This window comes from Meleagris gallopavo, chromosome 1 (genome assembly GCF_000146605.3).
Source record: "Meleagris gallopavo isolate NT-WF06-2002-E0010 breed Aviagen turkey brand Nicholas breeding stock chromosome 1, Turkey_5.1, whole genome shotgun sequence".
In the NCBI taxonomy this organism is placed as follows: domain Eukaryota; kingdom Metazoa; phylum Chordata; class Aves; order Galliformes; family Phasianidae; genus Meleagris; species Meleagris gallopavo.
Genome location: NC_015011.2, coordinates 65,655,910 through 65,678,899, shown reverse-complemented (window position 1 = coordinate 65,678,899; position 22,990 = coordinate 65,655,910). Strand labels below are relative to the sequence as shown.

The 22,990-nt window shown below is 37.4% G+C and overlaps 1 protein-coding gene across 1 annotated transcript in view; it reads right to left on the bottom strand.

Moving 5' to 3' along the window:
* Positions 1-22,826, bottom strand: part of ARFGAP3 (ADP ribosylation factor GTPase activating protein 3) — a 33,125-nt gene extending 10,299 nt beyond the window's left edge. The window contains exons 1-11 of the mRNA XM_031555182.1: positions 22,808-22,826; positions 18,410-18,528; positions 17,261-17,333; positions 14,660-14,791; positions 12,653-12,736; positions 10,876-10,957; positions 10,419-10,478; positions 8,706-8,752; positions 6,570-6,715; positions 3,334-3,459; positions 2,646-2,771 (exon numbers count right to left, since the gene is read on the bottom strand). Coding sequence (XP_031411042.1) covers positions 2,646-2,771; positions 3,334-3,459; positions 6,570-6,715; positions 8,706-8,752; positions 10,419-10,478; positions 10,876-10,957; positions 12,653-12,736; positions 14,660-14,791; positions 17,261-17,287 — 830 coding nt within the window. The 5' untranslated portion in view covers positions 17,288-17,333; positions 18,410-18,528; positions 22,808-22,826. The remainder of the gene's footprint in view (positions 1-2,645; positions 2,772-3,333; positions 3,460-6,569; positions 6,716-8,705; positions 8,753-10,418; positions 10,479-10,875; positions 10,958-12,652; positions 12,737-14,659; positions 14,792-17,260; positions 17,334-18,409; positions 18,529-22,807) is intronic.
* Between the last annotated feature and the right edge of the window lie 164 nt (positions 22,827-22,990).

The following is a 22,990-nucleotide window of genomic DNA, read 5'->3' as shown; positions in this document are numbered from 1 at the left end:
AACTTTTTTGTCTAGGATTTTTCTTAATTTTATATTTAAAGACAAAGTCTTGTATTATAAGACTGCAGACATCTGCCTAATTCATCTAGCACACAACATATCAAGATTTACTTTTTTGCATCTGGCATGTTTTTAGGTAAAAGATGCCAACAGCAGTCAACCTTGTACCAGAATTCGATACTTATTTAATTTTCAACTGAGCACTGAAGATACACTGAAGTTCCACAAAACAAGCAAATATTAACTAGATTCTGCATATGGTCAACGAAAGCTTGTAGAGCAACTCTTCACAAATAAAGACTAGACAGGACTGGACAACCAGTGAGACAAAACTCATAAATATCACAGAATTCAGACTACTTCTCAGAAAAAAAGTAGCTTCTTTTCATTATGCTGAAGGGCAGGAATGCTATGCAGAAGAATCTTAAAAGGCTTGAAATATGGGCCTATGCACGCTTCATGAAATTCAACAAGGCCAAGAATAAGGTCATGCACTGGGGCAATTCCAAACACGAATAAAGGCTGGGCAATGAGTGGATAGAGAGCAGTCCTACACAGAATAACTTGAAGGTATTCGTGAACAAACAACAGAGTAAGAGCAAATCCTCCTGAAATCTACATTATTGCACACGCAAGTCAGAGGTGATAAGAGACAGCCAGCTCAGCTTCACCAAGGACAGATGACACCTGAACAATCTGGTGGCCATCTATGACAGTAACAGCATCAGTGGACAAAGGAAGGGCAACTGATGTCATCTACCTGGACTTGTGCAAAGCCTTTGACATGGTCCCCCATCACATCCTTGTCTCTAAGTTAGAGAGATATGGATTTGAAGGCTGGCCTGCAGGAGGGATAAAGAAATGGTGGGATGGTCACAGTCAAGAGGACTGTTGTCAGTGGTCTTATATCCAGGTGGAGGCCAGTGGTTAGTAGTGTCCTCCAGGGCTCCATCTTGGGAGCAGTGCTTTTCAGCATTGTTATCAGTGACAAAGACAGTGAGACTGAGTGCATCCTCAGGAAGTTCGCTGATGACACCTAACTGAATGGTGCAGCTGACAGAAGAGAAGGAAGGGATGCCATAAAAGGTATCTAGATAGGCTTGAAAAATGGGCCCATGTTAACCTAATGAGGTTCCAGAAGGCAAAGTACAAGCTGTTGCACTTTAGCTGGAGCCATCCCATATTTGTACTGACAAGAAGAGCTCATTGAGGAGGGTCCTGCACAGAAAGACTTGGGGGCACAATGAATGAACAGCTTGACATGAGGCAGCAGTGAGCACTTGCAGCCCAGAAGGCCAATTGTATCCTGGGCTGCATTAAAGAGAGGTAGCCAGCAGGGCGAGTGAAGCCTTTGTTCTACCCTCACAAGGGTATGCAGACCTGGGGCCCCCAGCACAAGAAAGACATGGAGCTGCTGAAGCAGGTCCAAAGGAGGGCCACAAAGATGATCAGAGGGCTGGAACACCTCTCTCATGAAGACAGGTTGAGGAAACTAGGCTTGTTCAGCTTGAAAAATAGAATGTTCCAGGGAGGCCTCATTGTGGCCTTCAAGTACCTAAAAGGAACTTAAGAATAGGTGGGAGACTGACTTTTTATGCAATCTGATAGCAATGAAACAAGGGGAATATTTTTAAAATAAAAGAAGGAGGTCAGATCAAGTATGCCCAACCCATGGTCTGTATGTGGACCAACACAGCTGACAAGGCAGCCACTCTCTGCCCTGCACCATTGTGGTGGTGGCTCTGACCCACTGAGTGGCTCACCTGGCCCAAGTGCACAACTGTCACTCAGCACCAACCAAACATCAGTGAGCGATTATCCCTGTCTGGTCTGAAATGAGGGCATGAGGTGGGCAGAGTGCACTGCTAACTCAAGTTATGGCAAATAAGTTTATGGATTTTTGATACATTAACTAAACACTGTCAACATAAATACATTAGCTATGACTTCTAAATGGAACATAGATTCCCTACGGTAAGGTAAAAGATGCCACTAGTTTCACATTTTTGTTGCTCTTTTTTTAATATGTTTTAATATAAAAATATCAAAAATTAAAATAAGTTTTGTTACTTATATATATAAACTATATTCTATATTTACAAAGGCTACTCTGAAAGTAATGCCTCGTATTTGAAGACTTTGGCTCATGACGTCAGAGGTGGCTGTTGGTAGAATGGCAGTAGAGGCTGAACCTTCCTGCCAGTATCTCACTGCATTTTGTTGCTGTGTGACAGATGGCAGCAGAGGGGCAGTCTGACAAAATGGCATCTGACATAGAAGTGGGTATGAAGCAAAGTTGTGTTACTAAATTCCTCCATATGGAAAAAAAGGCACCTACTGACATTCATGAACGTTTGGTGAATATTTATGGAGACTGGTCAGTGGATCTGAGCACAGTGAGGATGTGGAGGTCAGAACTGGATGGTCTCTAAGGTCCCTTCTAATCCAAACCATTCTGATTCTAAATACATTTGTGTTATTGAGAGTAGGTCAAGTATTTTACAACTTTCTATTTGGATGTTCCCTCAAAATATAACAGGTGTGTAGATCTGTGCAATTATCTTGTTTTTATCTTGTTTCAAATATACTGCATACACTGAAATACATAACTTGCATACACTCAAAACATAAAGCCAATACATTACCTTGAACTAGAAGAAGAGAAATAGGAGTCTTCTGCATCATCTATGTACTTCTTCTTTGGTTTTGCAACTGTTGGTGTTTCCTGTTCTATTGTCTGCATATCTGAGATGACAGAGTGGGAAATGCCACTAGGGAAAGTGAAAAAAATATACATATATATACATGTGAAGAGATGACAAAGCCTACATCCTAAAATAAATACATAAATAATGAAAGCCTTCGTGTAGTTTCTGAAACCTGCAAAATCTCTACAAACATTTAAGAAGAAATGGGGAATTTAAAAAGGTAAAGCCTTTGAAAGCTCAGCTACAGTTCTCTAAAGTAATGACAAGACTTTTGAATACACAAAGCATTCCAACAGCTGTAAAAGAGCCATATGATTTTTCAGAGTTTTGGCATGTATTGGGTAGACTATGCTTAGGTTTGTAGTGTTCATGAAGACATTCCAGCTACCCTCATCACAGACAGCTAAATACCACAAAAATCCTACAGACAATCTACAATTTAAGTTAGCTTCTGTCTGGAAAATTAAAACTCCTACCCCTTTCTCTGACATATACTCCATTCTTTGACAATTACATTTTCTTAACACTTCACACTTGAGTATATTTTTTCATTTCAAAAGTAAAATCAAGACTATTTGCATAAAACCACAGTCTATTTAAACACAGCATACAGAACCTCACATACCTTCTGCTGCTGCCAAATCCCATGCCAAGCCTCTCTAGTTCATTTTTCTTCTTACCAGATATATTTAACTTTTCTTCTTTTGTTTTAATATCAAGATCTCTGTAGGCCAATCGTAAAGATGATACACTAGAACAAAACATACAGTTAAATGTTATTGTAAAATCATTTTAAAATAGTAATATTGATAGAAAACAAGTAATGCGTATTATACAACTATATCTCGTTTTCTGTGTTTACTGAAAATATTCATTAACAAGATCACATTCCAACTCTAAGAATGGGAGAAACGTGGTAGAGAATACTGTTTAAACAGTACTCTAATTTGAGTATGGTTGGGGTTTTTTCCGTTATTGTTGTTTTGGTTTTTTTCCTCCTTCAGAGGATACGTAAAAAATTCTACTGTTAAAGTTCAGGGTAGAATTTTGCTCTACCATCAAGTCAACCACTGTCATAGTTGTACCTGCCTCCCAATAATTACCAAAACTACCCAACTCTGATACATTACAGTATCCACAATACAACACTAGTAGTGTGCTCCCCAAGTGCACTCCTTGGCCCTGCTATATCTTCCTACATGCTCCTAATGGTTTTAACACCTGCTATATATACTTGAGGAACTTTTAGTAGAGGTAGACTACATTTCCCCTCTGTTGATGCTGCTCTTCTCTGTCCCAGAAAAAGAATCTCAGAAGAGGGAAAAGAATCTTTGTAGCTGCAACATCAAATATATTCTCTAGTATGGAATCTCTGGAGCATCCAAAACTTATTTACTCTGTGACAAGCAACACATTTTGTCACCTGAACATTCCTTGTACTTCAAATACAGTAAGTGTTCTGAGATGCCACGGGCCTTTCTAAACTTCAAAACAGTATTAATTTCCCAGCAGTATCAATGTAGGAGGTAGAGTTTTTAAATCATGATTACAGAAGAACTGTAGGAATACTGCTTAAATTTAATTTGTTAGCTTAAAAGGGATACAAAGGGTAATTTTAATGAGGAACGCAACAATATCTAAGTCATAGGTTGTGTCTGTCGTAAAGTACAAATGAACACTATCAGAAGAAAAGTAAATGGGAATTAGATGTTACTTGTAGATACCTGTAGACTTCCTGTTGCAAATAGAAAGGAAATATCTAAGTCTGAAAACAATACATTTTCTTTCTAACTTTCCATCCATTTTATACGGAAACAGGAATGAAAAGAAAAGCCATTTGATTACTGAAATGGGCTCTTCGGGTCTTGCTCTTCATCAGGCCTCACGTGTCCTTACTTAATTTTAAACAAGAGTACAAATGCCTCTAACAAAAGTCATATCTTGCTGGACAGTGCAGACTACTGCAAGACAGAAATTGTGCACTTGAACTTATAATGACTGGATATCCTTTGACTGGTCCTTCAGAAGGCTTTAATTCAGAACTAAAATGCATTATGTCTTACGTTCAGATGCTGACAACAATAAATGTCAGTCATCTGTTGAATGATTTTTGAAATCAGTAAAATCTGAAAAACTTATCAAACTACACAATATATCCAGGAAAGTTTTTAATCAATTCTTATTCTTTAGAACCTACTAGAGAAAATGGGAAATGTTTTCTGAACTTCAGCTTAATACTGATACTGAAAGAAATCTACTCAGCACTTTACTTAAGTAAAAAGATAGCAGTCTGTTTCATGAAATCTATTTAATTAAAATAAAAAAAAACTCTTATTTTCTGCAGATTAAAAATCATCATTATACCTATTAGTTTTATGGTAACTCTAGTAGTCTATTATTTCGTCACTGCACAGCAGAAAATGAAGAAACTGTGTACCAACTATAAAATTACTTCTTAAGTTTCAAATCTTAGGTCTCTTTCTAAAAAGAAAGCATCAAAAGTAAAATTTCCAAACATATAACAAAGTCACAATTAATTAATTTACTAAAGCTCATTACTCTAGATTTTAAAATGAAAACCACACAAATTAGCTGGAGGCATGCACAACTTTAGAAGTATTCATTCTTCTTTAATTTTGATATACACTGCCATCTACAGTTAAAAAACCCAAAAAGTTAATCTGTAGTGAATGTTACCTTGCCTCTATTGAGACTGGATACATAAACACAGGTCTATGTGCATCCCTTGCATTCACAGACATTCCTAAAGGGTTCTAGCTAGTCCAGAAATATTGCAGAGGACCTATATATATCAGGTACTGACAAATGTTTCTGACACAAAAATAGAATCACTAATGTGAGTTTCTTGCAAACTGCATAATATCATTTAAAAGATTATCATTAAAGATAATAATATTTTATCATTAAAAATAACAAATAATAATAATAATAATAAATAAAAACGATAAATAATAATTTATCATTAAAAATAATTAATAGTGAACAAACATTTTTCTTTTTTATTTAGCAACACATTCCTCCAATTCAGTTTACTGGTAATTTTTGGCAATCGATGAAGAATGTGATTTTTGTGGTAAGAATACTCGGAAAAAACAAACGATCCCCTTGTAATTAATACTTTTGATGCACACAAAACATCAATTTTTGCAGAGGCCATGTAACATGTATGCAAAAATACCATTAAGCAGATTGCAGACCGAAGAGCTTGGTATCATGAATTCCAAGTGATCTTCCAATTTTGTAATTGCAATTATTCACAGAAAATTCCTCAATAGTTTATTAAAATGAGGCATCCTAGTTCTTATGAGATGTAATGCTAAGAATAAAAACTGCAGCCTATTAACTGAGGATGGACTAACAGAGTTGGGGCCTCTGACTGAAAACAAGTTCTTATGAAAATGAAGGCAGCTTCTGTATAAAACAGCTGAAGCAGGCAGTTCTAGCCTTACTTAACCAACCTGCCACTTTCAACAGAGAAACTCTTACCCAATACATACACAAATAATACAGTGTACCTGTATGATTCCTAAGCAATCAGTGAGTCTGTTACAATGTTTATACAGATGATTACACCAAACCAAAATGAATTACATAAACAAACCACATAACTAGTACTGAATAAAGAAAGTTCAAGAGGTGAGAGTCTCATCTGGTAACATGGGCAATGGAACAATTACTTTTTGACACATCCCATTCACATTTGGGGATTTTTAGTAAATTAAGAACTGAAGTTCTATTTGCAAAAGTAGTCCTTTGGTAGCATTAAAAATGCTGACAGTTAATTCATTAATAACAAATCAGGCATTGTGTTTTTCCACTGTATATACAATTCATACTTACAGTGGCTCTTCCATCTCTATTTTCTTACTGCTATGAAGATCCTCTTGTTCCTTCATTTTATCTACAGCTTGTGCTTGTTTTTCAATCTCATTAAAATTCTGGCTGCTGACTTTTTGTGCTCCCAAACCGCCTTTTTTGGCACCAAGCTTGATTTGTTAAAAAAATTAAAAATAAAAAAGACCCATGATTACAACTGAAAAAAATACTGAAGAATCAATTTTGAAAGCAATAGCAAATACTACACTCTGTTAGGGAAAATACAGTGCAACGTCAATAATGATTATGCTGCATAACAATAATATAATAAACTTCATTGCAATTGAATCATTTGATGCTCATTCACTTAATTCATAATTACAGAAGTTATAGAAATGACTGAGATTTTTGAAATAGTTCTTACTGGCCAGCGTGTTGTCTTAATAGTAAGGGCTGATTTATTCATATTTTTAATAAGTGTGTACATAGGTATTTAACCATATACCATAAGATAGGAATACACAACTTTTGTATATAAGTGTATGCAAAATTATATGCAAAAGTTATATGCACAATTAGTATTTACATATAGCAAAGCACAGCAAGTTTTTGTTTTTATTATGATAGACGTCAGTTAAAGAGGTCACAGTTTTGCAATGATTCTTTTAAAATAAATCTATTTCTAGCTCATTACTTCAAAACATGAATACAAATTCTTTCATTCTGCTCATCAATTATTTAAAAAACACTGACTGCTACCAATATGAATAGACAAAATGATGTAGATTCAGAAACAACAAAACACTCAAACTGCTGCTCTCAGTCTCCCACGTGTTCAATTCTTCATCTGCAACACTACAGCAACATAAATTTTCCCAATATACCTATCTTAACCTGTTAACACCATGAAGTCTTCATCTAAGAGCTCTGGCCTATATACACACAAAATTGTACAGTTTTAGGCTCTGACAATGCAATGTGCACCTGTGAACCCAATTACGATCTTTTATCTCTAAGAGAACATGGCTGCATCAGCCACTTGGAATAAATATGAAATTCCTCTTGTATACTGGGGCCATCTAGTGGGAGCAACGAATTGTTTGTTTCAATCTTTTCAATTGTTTGATCCAATGGAACTAATGTATGGAAAAGTACATTAGCCAAATCTAAATGTAGTGACTCCCTGTAACATGACATCCTTGTAGCCTAATAATAGGGCTATTTTATTGGGAATTGTGAGCTATACTCCCAAAACTTAGCTTTTCCTAAATACATTGAGTCAACTCTGAAATATCTGGCTCAGTTTTCAGTTCCTTGAACAATCACTCAGCTCCTCATGTCTTCTGTACAAAGGCCAGATGTCTAAGAAAGTGTTGGGATCCAATCCATAAACAAGTCTCTAAAGTATCTTGAAACTATCTTCAACTGAATGCAGCTGCAAGTTATTATAAATACAACAAAGTGCCATACAGCAGTGTGATGTTAGATGAGAGCTGCTACACAAATAAAAATCTGAATGTCTCAAGTTCACCTTATACTGACACATTAAGCCATACATGCATATTTAGCCACTTATAAGAGCTATTGGAAATGCCTCTGTTTTCAGGATTTGCTACAAAAAGAACTCAAATGTCAACTAATATAGCTGAAAGAAGTCTAACAATCAAGAGTCAACATATCTGACAAGAAAGAAGAAAGCTTACAGGGCACATTAAAGGATGAAGTTGCAGGCACGATGGTTGTGAATGAAGCCTATGTATCAAAACTGGCTTTGACATTTTTATTTTACTTATTTTTTAAAAGACAGCAGGTGTAAAAGTCTAGACAGTGCAGTAAGCTGCAAACACGCAAACGCACTCAGAATTTATCTGAAATCAGAAGACAACTCACGCATTTTAAGTACTCTGCTACAGAACAACACTAATCAGTAATTTGTCAGACAAATGTATCTTAACAATCAGAAAATCATTTGAGTTGGAAGGGACCTATTCATTTTGAAATGGATCATTAGTTGTTTTCTATTGCATTTTAGTTTCATAAATTATTACTGATATATGTACTGTTCAGTATTAATTCACATAATGCATTTCCAAATTGTAATTTACTATTTCCACAGGTGTGTAATGCAGAGGAAAAAAAATGTTAATTATACAGACTTACCCCTTTCTTAACCTGATTCGGCTTCTTTTTTATAAAGGAGGTGTTCTCTGCAATGATGAAATGTACATTACTCGACATACGCTTTTATTAATTTCAGAACTGCAAAAGAGAATTTCTACAATTTCAGCCTCAAGATATGTTTTCGAATTTACTATCATAAAGTATTACAATTTCTTCATGAAGAGATTCAGAAACTAAATTGAACAACAGTGAACTGAGTGGTAACTATTACCAAGAAAATGTGAGAAAGAGCCTCTGATTGAGGATACGGTACCTCTTGCCTATTCTTAAGAAGAATAAAATTACGGTTCCGTTTTTGGTTGCGGATATCTGCTAGTACACAGACTTGCCATTCTGAATCATACTAGAGGTTTACCTGATCCCAAACCACGTCCAGGACAAATTTTCACTAGATAGAAAGGCACTATCTACGTTTAAAAACCAGTGATAAAGATAAAATAAATCAGTATCATCACAACTGCACCAACAAAATCACAAACATCACCAGAGGTGACAACATACTCTACCACTGAAATAAAGAGTTTTGCCCAATTGCCTAAATATACTACTAGGAGTCTAAATTTACATAAAGTTTGCAAGTTCCAGACTTAATGCTTTGTATTAGACTTTGAAACATACAAAATAACTGTATTTACATCCTGCTCTTCATGAAGTCTGATGCAACTCCTGATCATGGTATTTTAATGAGGCCATTAGCAGTTGAATTAACTACAGTTTCCAAACAACTCCTACTAAATACTTATACATACAGGAAAAATTTGAGTTGAAATTTAGTCAGAAATAGACTAAACAGGAATACACAGAACAGAGATTCTTCATGTTAGATAGAACTTGTCTTGTCCAAAACAAGTAAGAAAAGCACTTGTTTTGTAAAAACCTGTGTTATAGATAAAAATTAGAAAAAAACAGGTAGCACATGTAGATAACTATTTCTCCTACTCTCTAGCTCCATCTCATTTAAAAAAGTGAACACAAAAACAGCAATGAAGATCATGCCATCTTGAAGCACTAAGCTAGACCAAGCTATACTTCTCTACTAACACTGTGCTGCTGAAAAATTAATACTCCTGCTCCTGCAGGGTGATCCTAAAAAAGATACGCTACCTATGTATTTAATTCTATTCTGTTTTTCTCAACTTCTTAACTTATAAAAAGACATATTCCTTACTGTTACGCAAATTTAGATTCTAGACACTGAAGATTTTACATTACAAATACAAGATTTTTCCTGTCTAATTATGTTTTGTTTTCTGAAAAGGGAGCAAATTTATGTCCAGGCAAAAAGAGGGACCTACAACATGTAGTCTTGCTTTATACAAAGTTATGCTTAAACAAACAAAAAAAAAGCAGGCCATTATTCATAGCACAGTGCTCCACCCGTGTACAGATGCAGAACTAGAAGGCAGCTAACATACTTAAGGCACTATTGGTCACCATTTCTAGGTGCATTTAAACTCACCAAGTCAGCTAGGATAACATAGATAAAACCAGAACACCGTTGACTAAAACTGATTTCTTTAATGGAATACAGTGTTTAAGAGAAGTCGTAAAACAAATTCTGATGTTTCAAAGGAACTCATGTACAGAATATTGAAGTAAGACTTTCACATCCTTTCCCAGTCACACATTCTGAGTAAAAACACACAGAGAGGTACACTATACTGGTTGCTGTCTTCTGCTTATGCTCATTACCTAATGTGGCTTTTGGTGATGTACTAAGGCAATCAACACTTGGTCCATGTTCTGGTCCACCTGAAAATATAATGTACAGCAAGGGTAAGAATACCAGAAGGTTCATCAGAATGTTTAAATACCAAAACACAACTCACCATCCTCAGAGTACTGTTTGATACAGACACCAAAATGTGTTATTTCTGTTACAGCTTTACCAGCTACTAACAGTCACCCAAAGATTCATCTGAAATCTTTTGAACCAGACTTTAAGTTGGATTTCCACTAAACATCATTAAAGGAACATGCAACACCACACATTCTAGCACAACCCTTCTAAAAACACAATCCTTCCCAAAGTTCTGAAGATATTAGCAAGGTTATATGATTTAACTACTGAAGCAGGGCAAAGAGAGCCTAAACAAAGAAACTATCAGAAAATGCACAAAGTTTTTTGTTAACAAAGAACCAATCATACCTTCATAGCTTTCTGAGATGTTTTCTGAAGCTTTCTGTTGTAGAGGAACTGGTTCTGGCTCTGATAATACCCATTCTGTATTCTTCATATTAAATTAAAAAAAAATAAAAATAAAAATCAGAAGTGCACACAAAATGGAATCCATCAAATAAATATGAGGACTGTACTCAAAAACCACTGATGAGTTAATATTGAATTCTTATGACTACAGCTTTTAGTTTTAAAACCTATTAAAAGAAATGCCTACTTTTATTAAAAAGTGAGCTGTTTTCAAAGCACTGCTGAGCATCTGTATCCACCTTTCAGGAAATTTCAGTGTTTACCATCCAAAACAACAACATGCATTTTAATTACATTCTAGATTTCATCACTGTATGCTGGCTATTCACTTTTATTTATTTTTTTTACTCTTAACATTTATACAGTACATGAGATCTGAATAATTTATTTACATATAATAAACAACCCTTCTCCCCACACTAGGCTCTCATACTTCTCATTTTCTAACATTTACTTTTTGACTACAAGCAGTACTCCAAAATCTTTGATGAGTCCTTTCACTTTGCTCAGACATATCCTTCTCACCAGGCAAGCCTGAGGCCTGCACACAATAATACCTGCTTAATATTACCTTTTTTTCCCCTACAAATCCTGTGCCAGTTCATGCTTGCTTTTCTTTAAAACCTCAACCTCAAAGCGTCCTGTCATTTCCCTCTCAAAATACCACACTCAAGGAATCTCTTGCCCTGAAGCACACAAACTAATTGTCTCTGAACTCCTATCTTTTCAGCTATTCAAAAATTCTGCTCTGAAAATTTACTGTACCTGACCCATAAATCCTCTCAAGAGGGTTTGCATCAAGTTCCTACTACTTGTCCTCAGCCTAAAAATATTTGCAACAGTTCTCTGCTTAACCCTCCTTCTCCCTAGCTTGCTTCAGTTTATGCCTTTCCTCGCAAGTGTTATTCCATGTTCCTTTTGGAAATAAAAATAATTATTTTTCTACTGTCAGAACAGATCATCTTCTGGTAAAACCCTAGATTATAACAAAAAGTTTTAGGTGTTAGCAGACAGCAAATGTACTAGAAAACACTACTGCCAGAACATTCAATATTGTTGCAATATTTAGGAATATTAGTGGAGCAGTAACTTAATTATTGGAAGTTTAAGACCACAATTGCTTTCATGGGTATTTTTCAAATATCAGAGTCAAGAGAGTCTCTGAAACATTGCTCTCCAAAACATACACAGCATCTATCACCAAATGGCACTGGGAAAGCAGAGCAGAGCTAAGATCAAACACATAAAAAAACCAACAGCAGCAATAGTCTGCAGAAAGTCGTTTTAATTTTTTCCAAAGAAGATGTAATTCTGCAGGGAGGAAAAAAGCACCTGCTTTGCCAATGTTTTAGGAACTATTATTTTATTGATTATAAACTGAAGTTTTCACTTAGTGAATTTAAATCAGGGCACTCTCAAGCCAAATGGCTCAGTCATAAGTCCAAGTAGAATTGTGTGCCTAAGAAAAACAGTTTCATTCCACATTTAGCTATTATTTGGGTAATTCTGAATTATCATCTTAGAAAGTCATTCACATTCAGGAAGAATTTTGAGACTCACAGAAGGATGAGAAGATGAACAAGTTTAATTCAACAACCTACTGTCTAAGATTTTCTTTCAGGGTTTAATCTTCATAACCCTTCATAACATAACATAGGATAACACAGTTATCCTAATATGTTCAGAAAGCAAAGAATTAAGTAGAGTCAACCTATACCTTGGAAGAAGCATGGGATGCAAAAAAGTCCTCTTCTTTGTGTTGAGGTGATGCAGGTGGCATTCCACACCCATCTATCCACAGCTACAGGTGTTTAGAGAGAGGATCAAGGTAAAGAAGGAGGAGAAGGAGATTATTAATTTTACAAGACAATCGCACTAAAGTATTCTGAAAAGATGCACTTATCTTAAAACTACATTTTTATCAGGTTAAAAATTTAGTGATTTTCTTTTCCTAAGCACTTAACCCTTGCAAATTTATTTGAGTATATGACATTCCTTGTTTACATTCCATGGCTGTGATATCTTCCTTCCCAGTAACCGTTTCCTTCCTAACCAAATACTCAGTATAAGCTCTGCTGCAGTAATATTATCAATATTTAATATCACTAGAGTTTTAGAATCAAGTTTTTTTATATACTCATGTAAGAATAAAAAAAACACTAAGAAAATACCATGGTCTGGTACTTTGATGAATTGTCCCACTTAGTCTAGATCTCCAAAACCTCTACTGCACCTGCAGAAAGCTTTTGTAAGATGCTAACAGTTCTCAGGGTAGGCTGCAGAGCCCTAAGTGCCTCAGGTCATTCTCGGAACCCTGCAAGACAACACCTGAACTTGTGATCTACATTCCAAGTTTAGAAGGTTCTTTCTAATACATGCAAAAGACATCATGCTGAAAACAGTGACCATATTCAAAAAGGTTATGAAATATGTAATGAGCTTACCTCATCATTAAATAATCAGCAGTAAATGAGAGATTTTTTTTTAATGGGACCAGACTAATTACTGAATGACACTTCAATATAGATAGCACATCATCACTTAAGCTTGTAATATATTCAGAAATATATTTACTATTTTCTTTTATGTAAGAAATAAATTATTAATACCAAATTTTTTGGATGAAATCTGTAACTGAAGATAACCACAGTTCTTTACAGTGTCATTTGGGGAATTTCATGCCAACTTATACCCAAATAGTAATTATGTTTACTTAAATTTGTTTCATATCTAAATCTGTTAAGTAAAAAAATTCTCTGAAATTAGTGATGTAAACTGTGTTAAATAAAATATCCATAACATAAAATTATTTTAACTCACTAAATTTCATGCTGTGTTACATATAGACTAGAAGGAAAAAAAGCAAGAAAACTGTATTGTGCTTTGTTTCATTTCTTTTTTTCCTTTTCTTTTTTTTTTTTAATTCTCACTCATCTGATCAACTACAAATGAATTAGTCATGGACTTGAACACGCTGAATTAAACAATCAAAGCATTCATTCTGCGTACGCAAAACAGAACTGTTGTGTCAAACTTACTTAACACCTCAGCAAACTCATATGCTGCATAGTTCAATAACAACTTCTTCCTGTCAGCAATCTCACGTCAAGGCTTTGACAGCATGCCTGAACTGCATCAGCACTTTTAACAGAACAGTACACTCAAGACATACAATTTGTGAATTTTTCAAGTATAATTTTTGTAGAAAAATGTACCTATTCCAATCAAAACACTGTAAAAATCACAACTATCTTATATATAGATAGCTATTAGCATTTCTATGTTTTTACTATGCTGGTCTTCTAAGTAATAATTCAGTTCCAGAAAAGCAAAGCTAATCACAATGCATAATTCATGGAGAAGAGCTGGCATATTTATTGCGCAACAGCACAAATACAATTTTGCAGTACATCTGTGAAACAAAGTAGTTTCCATTTTGAAGAATACCTGATGTTTCCACCTACAATTTTTGTAAGTTACTCTAAATGGTACAATTAATGTTTTGAGTAACCCAGAAGTGTTTCTGAAATATTAGCTTGAGCTCTACCCTCAATATCTTCTGCAAATTATTTACTCCACTTCTTGCCTCCTCTAAACAGTGTGTAGCAGTACCTCCAAAATAATTATCTTTCACATTGTAAATTAGAAACTTTAAATGACTCTAGTGGTTAAGGAACAGGAAGTGTTCCAGAAATCTAAATGAGAAAAGACATATATTACTTACATCAGTACCATGTTTTCTTGTTGCTTGTGTTGCAAGAGATTTAATCTTCTCCTTGTAAAGCTGAGCAGCTCGACTGTTATACTTTGCATTGGTGTCATTTGTTGTGCATCCATGTTGATGGAAAAAAGCAGACTACGAAGCAAAACATATAAAATGCTGTAAGAAACAAATTTCAAAACAAATGGCACTCAATGCAGCAAAATACTCTGCTCCTGCCTCTAAATCTTCTGAACTATGAAGGCTACATAAATCTCCAAAATAAGAAGAAAACTCCATTTATGGCAACATATGAACACATAAAACAACAAAAGCCAAAAACATTAGTGGGATGTTCTAGAATTATACATAATTCCAATCATATAGAATGATTCCTACCTCCAAATCTAACAACTGAAGAAAGGAAGAGGTAACTGACTGCCAACAGCTGGGCTTCAAAAGATGTTTCTGATTTTCTAAAAGGCATTGCTTGGCTTCATGCTAGGGAGAACAATGTATGTTCAACAGACTTTTTACATGGGCAGACAGCGACAGGACAAGCCAATACTGGCTTTAAACTAAAGGGGGAGATTTAGGTGAGATGTTAGGAGGAAATTCTTTAGAGGGCAGTGAGGCCCTGGCACAGCTGCCTGGAGAAGCTGTGCTGCCCCATCCCTGGAAGCATTCAGGACCAGGTAGGGTGGGGCCCTGGGCAGCTTGAGCTGGTGGGGGGCAGCCCTGCCTGCAGCAGGGGGCTGGAACTAGATAAGCATTTCTTCCAACCCAAGTCATTCTATGATGCTATGATTCAATAGCATCAAAACGAATATAAAGAAATGGTTTTCCTTAAAAAACAAAACAACAACAAAAAAAAACAACCCAAACCCCCCACATTTCTGTGTATGTACGTATAGATACACACACCCTTTTTATGTGCCTATTTACATACAAATACAAATTTTGTTTGCAAGACCAAAACATGGAAAAGCTAGGTATTTTAGTACCTAGAACTAACTAGCAAATCACATCGTATGTTCTTGCACAAAAGAACATATCAGACCATTACACTAAAACACAGTAAACAAGTTTCTGATAGGGTCAGCAAATCCAGATAACTGAAGGTTATAGTGTCAAATGTAAAACCAGTACACAAATACCACAATGTAAAAAATTAAGCCAGCCAACCTCTGTAGCTACAATAAAAACAGTTGTAAATGTCACCCTGCCACAAAGATTGTGTATTTCCACTTATAAATACATTTACACTTATGAAGTTGACTTCCAGAGCTTTTCTTTGTAGGCCCCAACTGCCATCACTGTAGATATTTATTCTGAAGACAAAAGGAACTTGCAACACCACATTTCCTAGCAACCTCCAAGAGAGGTAGGAAATAGTTAGGAAGTTCACAACTGCTGTTATCCAAGATTCAGTGTCATCAGGCAATTATAAAATACAAATAGCAAACGTTAATCTGGCAGTACTTCTAAGCAATAGTTAGTAAAAATAGAATTTAACTGGAACAAAAAAAGAAACTGTTTTTAAATTAAATTAAAGGGAAAATGTCACCTTTACTTTTTAACTGTTCAGGTAGTTTACTAAACTAGTCTTTAAATTTTCAGCCATTTATCTTCATTTCTCAGGAAATCCAAAACAGATCATTATGAATTTGAGGTATATAAGGGGTGAGTGTGCTTATATTTGACCTCTTGGTATAATGGGTTATAGGAAACAGTGACATCCAAGCAGAATGAAAAAGAAACCACATAAAATTAAATGATGTTTACTGTTAATCCTCTGGGAATATGCTTTCTGAAATTAAATGCAGTTCTTTCTCAAACTCTGCAGTCTCTTCTTTCCAATTGTCTTAAAACCTTTGGCTAAAAAAATCCCTCTTCTGATTAGTTAAAACAATGGTGTTTATGTACCAGATGGTATAAAAGAAACTTGACAATTAAATTCATATAACTGCAGTATAAAAAAAGAGTAAACTTAAGAAAGGAGAGAGAGAGAAAAGGAGGGTGAAAACATCACTTTATTTCAGAGGAAGCTGCACAGCTGTTCAGATCTGCACACCAGAAACAAGTCACTTGCCAAGTACCAAATTTAAAGAATTTAAAGACTGGAAAATGCAGAAGTGGAAGATAAATAATAATTATCCTCAATTCACCGTTCTCTGCATGGAAATAGAATAAAACTAGAACTGTCTTTTTGAGAAAAATGCAGCAGTTGGCATAACTTTAACTTACAAAAGTACTGTGAAATAAACTTATTACTAAGTACATGAGAAATGAAACCAAAAGTAACAGCCAATATGAATTGGCTGAAACAAAAACACTGCTACTTCCTCTCTGACAGTGTCATGTGCCTTATCTTGATTTCAACTGTACCAAAGTCATACCTTGACTTACGAGAGACTTTCAACATTGACTTGGTCTTTGTCATGGCATCATTGTAAGCCCTATAAGGAAATACAGCCTCAGGAAAACACTTGTTAACTAGGTTTACAAGCAGATGGAAAGCCATCTTTCAGCAGTTATCAATGTTTCACTGTTAAATTAGATGTATTGACAATGTATCAACTATAGTTTCCCAGCCTAACAAGCTTCAATGCGCAGGATACATACAGCATTTGCATTTCCTCCAACTTGCATGCACCTCAGTTGAAACCAAGACCAATTGGAATCCAGTTCTGTAGACCTGAAGAGAGGAAAACATGTTTAATGTTATCTCCACAGCCATTTAAAATCTACCTTTTTCTGTGTAAAGAGTCTCTCACACAAATTATTTTGGGGAAGTGTGAGGCAGTGACTATTTACTCAGGGACATGATTTAGTGGAGGGTTGTTAGAGTTAGGATAGTGCAGTTAGGTTGTAGTTGGACTCGATGATCTTTAAAGTCTTTTCCAACCTGAGCAATTCTGTGATTCTGTAATTTTATTAGAAGAATTCTAATCATTATAGTACTATGATCATCAGGAATGGATTCCTGAAAGACCTTTTTTAACATTCTTATATACAGTGACAAAGCGACAGAGGAAGAATATTGGTTTTAGCTGATGGAAAACATTTGCTTTTAAATGCAATCCATTCTTAAATGCATTGCTCTCATATACTTCAAACAGCATCTTCCATTTCAAATATTTCAAGTGCCTACCAGATGTAACCCAGGTGAGGGCACTCACCTGAGATCAGAGAACCTTAGTAAAACAGCAACCACTGGCTGAGCCACCAAAGGGGGTAGCACTTTACATAAAAACTCTCTCCTCCTGTCCCTGGTACAATCACTGTGGCAACGTAATGAACTACTTCAGGAAGCAAAGCAAGCCAAAAAAGGCTATGCAGGTCTCTTAACTGGCTTGTGAGGGCATCAGATTATCATTATGATCAACACACTGTCATGCTACTGAAGATAATAAAGTGCTATCTGCCTCAGTCTTGATTTGGAGAAAATGATAAAGCACTTGAAAATGCTTACTCCCTTCTTTGTTTTCATCATCTTCAGTGCAGAAACAAATCTGTCAACAAAGGTGTGCTACTGACACAATAAGGAGGTAATGGGAAAGGGTGCATGGCATACATGCTATTGAACCCTACCTATTTACCTAGTTCCCAAGTAGCCATCAGATAAAACAAAGCCAATACAAACATTAAAAGCATTTGAAGAAGAAAAGAATAGGCTTCTCTCTCTGATCAGGCATCCAAAGAAAAAAAAAACATTAGAAGCCGGAATATAAATCTTTCTATTGTTGTTGTAGAAAGATACCAACCACTTACCGAATGAAACTCAAGTGCACGCCAAGTGACCGGTGCGTCCCTGAACAATCAATACAAAGAAAGACTCCATATGTTATGCTTGCCCAGCTAGGGTTTTTCGATCCACAGTCAAAACATACCTTAAAGAAAACAAAGATCATTAACTTGACTTATGCACAATCTCCTCTTGTAGCTGTATTATGGGTCATTCTAACACCCTTGCAGTGATCGGAACTTAATTCAACCTTGATGCATGTGTCAACACAACTTCATATAACCCTGATTTTATAAAGAGAAGCTGCACAATCTGCCTGAGCTTGAAGAAAGCATATCACTAAGCCTAAGACTCTGCCAGATGTTCCCATTTGTACTGTGTATTACTTGTGTGCTGCTGAACCAACCATTTGGCTGTCCACAAGAAGACTGGTTAAATAGCTGACGTGTCCAAAATTACATCATAGCCAAAGCTAGGACTTTCCCACATTAGATTCCTAACACTCAGCCAAAGCTACAAGAGATAGCTGCCTCTATACCTCGTATACTTTGTACTTTCTGTACAGATCACAGCCCTCAAGTCCTACCTTAGTTATTCTGATGTCTGTGCCTCTTTGGTCAAGGAAAGAGAGAACAAAACAAATTATCTGGTATGAATCAATTTTCGAATGCAAGGAAGAATGCAAATTTAAACAGAAACAGTTACACAGTCATTCCTACTTAATGTTACATGCATACACCTCTTCCCGTATAGAAATAATTAGTTGATCAATGCTTTTTCAGTGGGAGTTATAAAGGCTGCAAAGGACTAATTCCACAGTAAAAGCACCCACTTACTGGACATCCTGAGCAGCATCTATTAAAAAATGAACTCCATAGGGGCAAGCTGTTTCACCTAAACTGATGGATTTTCATTCTGCAACCTTATTCTTCAAAACCAAGGTGAAGGAAGAGAAAAAAAAACAACTGTTCCTGCTAGGAACTCCATTAATGTGACTAAATAGAGAATTTTTCTTACACACCCTGCCAAATTACAGGAAAGGAAGGAATGCAGGAAGCGTATTTGTATCCCACAACTGCACATGGAAATGGGGTCATTCACTGACATAAGCAGAAAGAAGAAATGAGAGAAAAGCTATAGAAAATGAGTGACAAAAGGAGGAGCTGGAGAGAGTCCCTGAAGTAAGCACACGGGGAAGAATGATATACAGGAAGTTGGGGGAAAAAAAAGAGAAGAATGAGTTCCTTAAAAAAAAGCTAGCTTCACCTTCATTTTAAATAGGTTGTTTTCAAGCTATTCCTTCCCAGGGCAAAAGGAGGGAGATAACTGAATTAGAAGTGGTTTCAGATGGAGACCAAAGCTAGCACAACAGCCCCGGTCCCGCTTCTATCTCAGGAGAGCAAAGCAGACCCCGAGCAGTGGTCTGAGCAGAAATTCCCCAGAGCAGAAATGGGAAAAGAGAATCCTGAGCATTGGCAAGTGGTTAAAAAATAATGGTTAGAAAAGTTCTGTTGGTGACATCCCTAAAGATTCTTCAGTACAATTCTAAGCTCTTCTTAATTTTAGCGTCTGAAAGAAGTGATTGCATATCCGTGGAAGGCAGCTGTCACAGAGCAGTACAGCTCACTGTCTTCACTGGCCCAGGTTTCTATCAGCTCTGTACCAGACAGTGGTGAAAATGACTCACAGAGATAAAGCCATATCTTTAAGGATTGCGATACAAGTAGGAATAACACCTAGTTTCTTTAAGAACTGTCAGTTCCACCACGTTATGCAACAGATAGTTACATTTCAGTAAGCTAACTGATGAAGGAGTGTACTTAACTCACACTCATGTTGCTGAGCTACCTCAATTTCTGAAGTGCTTCCCAACACATAAATTCTAAGAAGAACTGAAAATAAAGTAAGAGATTTCAGAACCAGACTATGAAATTGTCTCCGTTTTAAAACCAGAGACAGTGTGTTTCCTGTACTGACTGAGGTACAACTAAGGTTTCAAAGTCATTATAAAAAATCATGTTGAAGGATACACTTCAATAATCTCTTGCTTTTTAAGTACACTTGTAATATTTTTGCCTATTTTGTTTTCAGCCACTTTGGGACAGTCCAGACTCAGTAACAATCACTTAAGGCAAAAGCCATAACCAGAATGTTTGTACCAAAACAAACACAGATTTAGGGATAACCCATAGCAAGAAGTCATTATATTGTACAGCATCCACCTCGCACAGAGGTGGAAGTTAGCAAACCCCTTACCTATGGTGGTGAACAAATTCACAGTGCCCACTGCCATTGGACAAGGAAACATACAGACACAGAGCCTACAGAAATGCTAGGTTTGGCACTCCAGGAGGGCTGGCTCAGCACCCAGCCTAAGGCCAGGGCTATGAAGGCATGTGCAAGGCCCCAGCGCTGAGCTGTGCAGGAGGAGTTTGTCATTGGGCAAAGGTGAGCTGCGTGCCACAGCTGCTCTTACTCACCCACTGCAGCATTCAGATGTGCTCCCTTTTCTTGCATCAGTAATAATAATTGCGCTTGTTGATATGACTGGAAACCAACACTATAAACTGGCTCAGAGCAAAGGTAGGTCCAACTCACAGCCACATCACCAGCAATGTTGAGGTAAGGTAGGAAGCAGGAACATTTGCCAACAGAACAGCACCAGGCTGCCATTTGGGGAGTGTGAGAGTCTTAATAATGACATAAGGGACAACCACATACACAAAACACAACACACACTGTAATAACAAAACTGAAAAACTAAGAAACCACCACCACAATGCACCTACTTGGTTTGCAGCCAGTTCACATTCTTGAGTTGGGCCTCTAACTGGTGCCATGGATGTTATTATCACTAGGGGAAGGGAAAGAGCCAGAAAAGGGAACAAAAAGCCATCTACTGCAGGGACATGGACTTGTGGAAGAACTAGAGTCTGTATACAACAGCACCAGGACAAGTCCTCCAACCAGGCAAGCTCTGCATACATCTAAACCAACCATACCAATCAACCGGAGGGTTGTTAGAGTTAGAGTAGTATGGTTAGGTTGTGGTTAGACTCAATGATCTTGAAGGTCTTTCCAACCTGAATGATTCTATGATTCTATGACTCAGACTGTGCAGCTTTGTGACTGAAAATAATTTAGTATGTTCAAAATACACCCTATGTGAGAATTGTACCATGTTTGGTAAATGCTGTCAGCTAACTCTGTATTATGTAGTGCATAAAAACAAAACAACAATTCTGAAAAGCTATTTCTCATGCCATACAAAATAAAAGAAACCAGAGACCAAGCTACAGGTAGGTTAATTTCAAGATCACTATTCAAATTCCAATCAAAACATGCTATAATATTTAAACTAAAACTGCACATGTTTTTAAATGAGGATCATTTTGCCCAGGCCAGCATGTGCTTGGAAGTCTCGCAGAGCACCCAGCAGTGCACACACACACACACCTACCCACAGCAGGCAGTCAGGGCCCCACAGCTGCATGGAAAGCACCTGCGCTTCCCAAACTCGCACAAACACAACACAGCTGAAGCACACTACTAAACTTTTAAGAGGAAACGTTTCCAATATTCCAAAGCACTTCTTTCTCAGGTGCTGTAGGAAAGCCCTACAAAAGGGACAGACTAAGAACAGAACAAAAGAAGATCAAAGCATGCAGTCAAACACAAGGAGGTGTGGCTCTGGGCAGCCTGGTCTGGTGGTTGGCAAACCTGCACTTAGCAGGGGGGTTGAAACTAGATGATCGCTGTGTTCCTTTTCAACCCAGGCCATTCTGATTCTATGAGGTGATCCGGTGGCCACAGCACCTTTTGCTGAAGAAAGCTCTTTACACCTGGGCACGGGAAAGCTGCGAGATGTGTGCTGCTGAAGCTCCTCATCGTCTTTCCTTCCTACCTTTACAGGGCTCTATCACGAAGTTATTGTCATCCGACTGCACACAAATGAGAGTTTTCAAGCAAACCCAGCTCTGCCAGCACTGTTCTGAATCCCTTCGTGGTATCACAGCAGGACAGCCAGGTGAGCCCGACATGCCTGAGCGGCCCCGGGCACCACAGCCCAGGCTCGGCAGAGGGCAGCGGGCTCCGCACGGAGCCGTGCGCCCTGCTGGCAACAGGCAGCAGCGGGCCTGCGTGGCTCCAGGGCAGCAACAGCGTGATGGGAGCGTTGCAACACCGCTCCATCTCTTGGGCACGGAGCTCAGGAACTGCAACTAGGAAAGCGGCTCAGGAGCTGGAACTAAGAAAGCGGACGGGGGGACCTGAAGGACGGGGATCTTTCCTCGCTTTAGAAACTAATACAACTGCCGACTGTCTCTTTTTTTTAGTCTCCGTCTCCGCGGAAGCAGGCAAAGCCCTACTGCCTGGACCCTGCACAAGAGCTCGGCCGGCCCCGACACTCTCACGGCCGCACGTACCACGCAATACCACGGCCACTACACCGCAGGTCAAGTCCTCACTGGCTGAACTAAGGGCAACACCCACGTTTGTCACCAAGGAAGCGACCGTGTCTGTTTGATGGAGAAACACCCGCCGTGCCTTCGCTATCTCGGGGCGCGCTGCTGCCCCTCGGCCGCTCCAGTCACCGAAAGCGCCGGGTC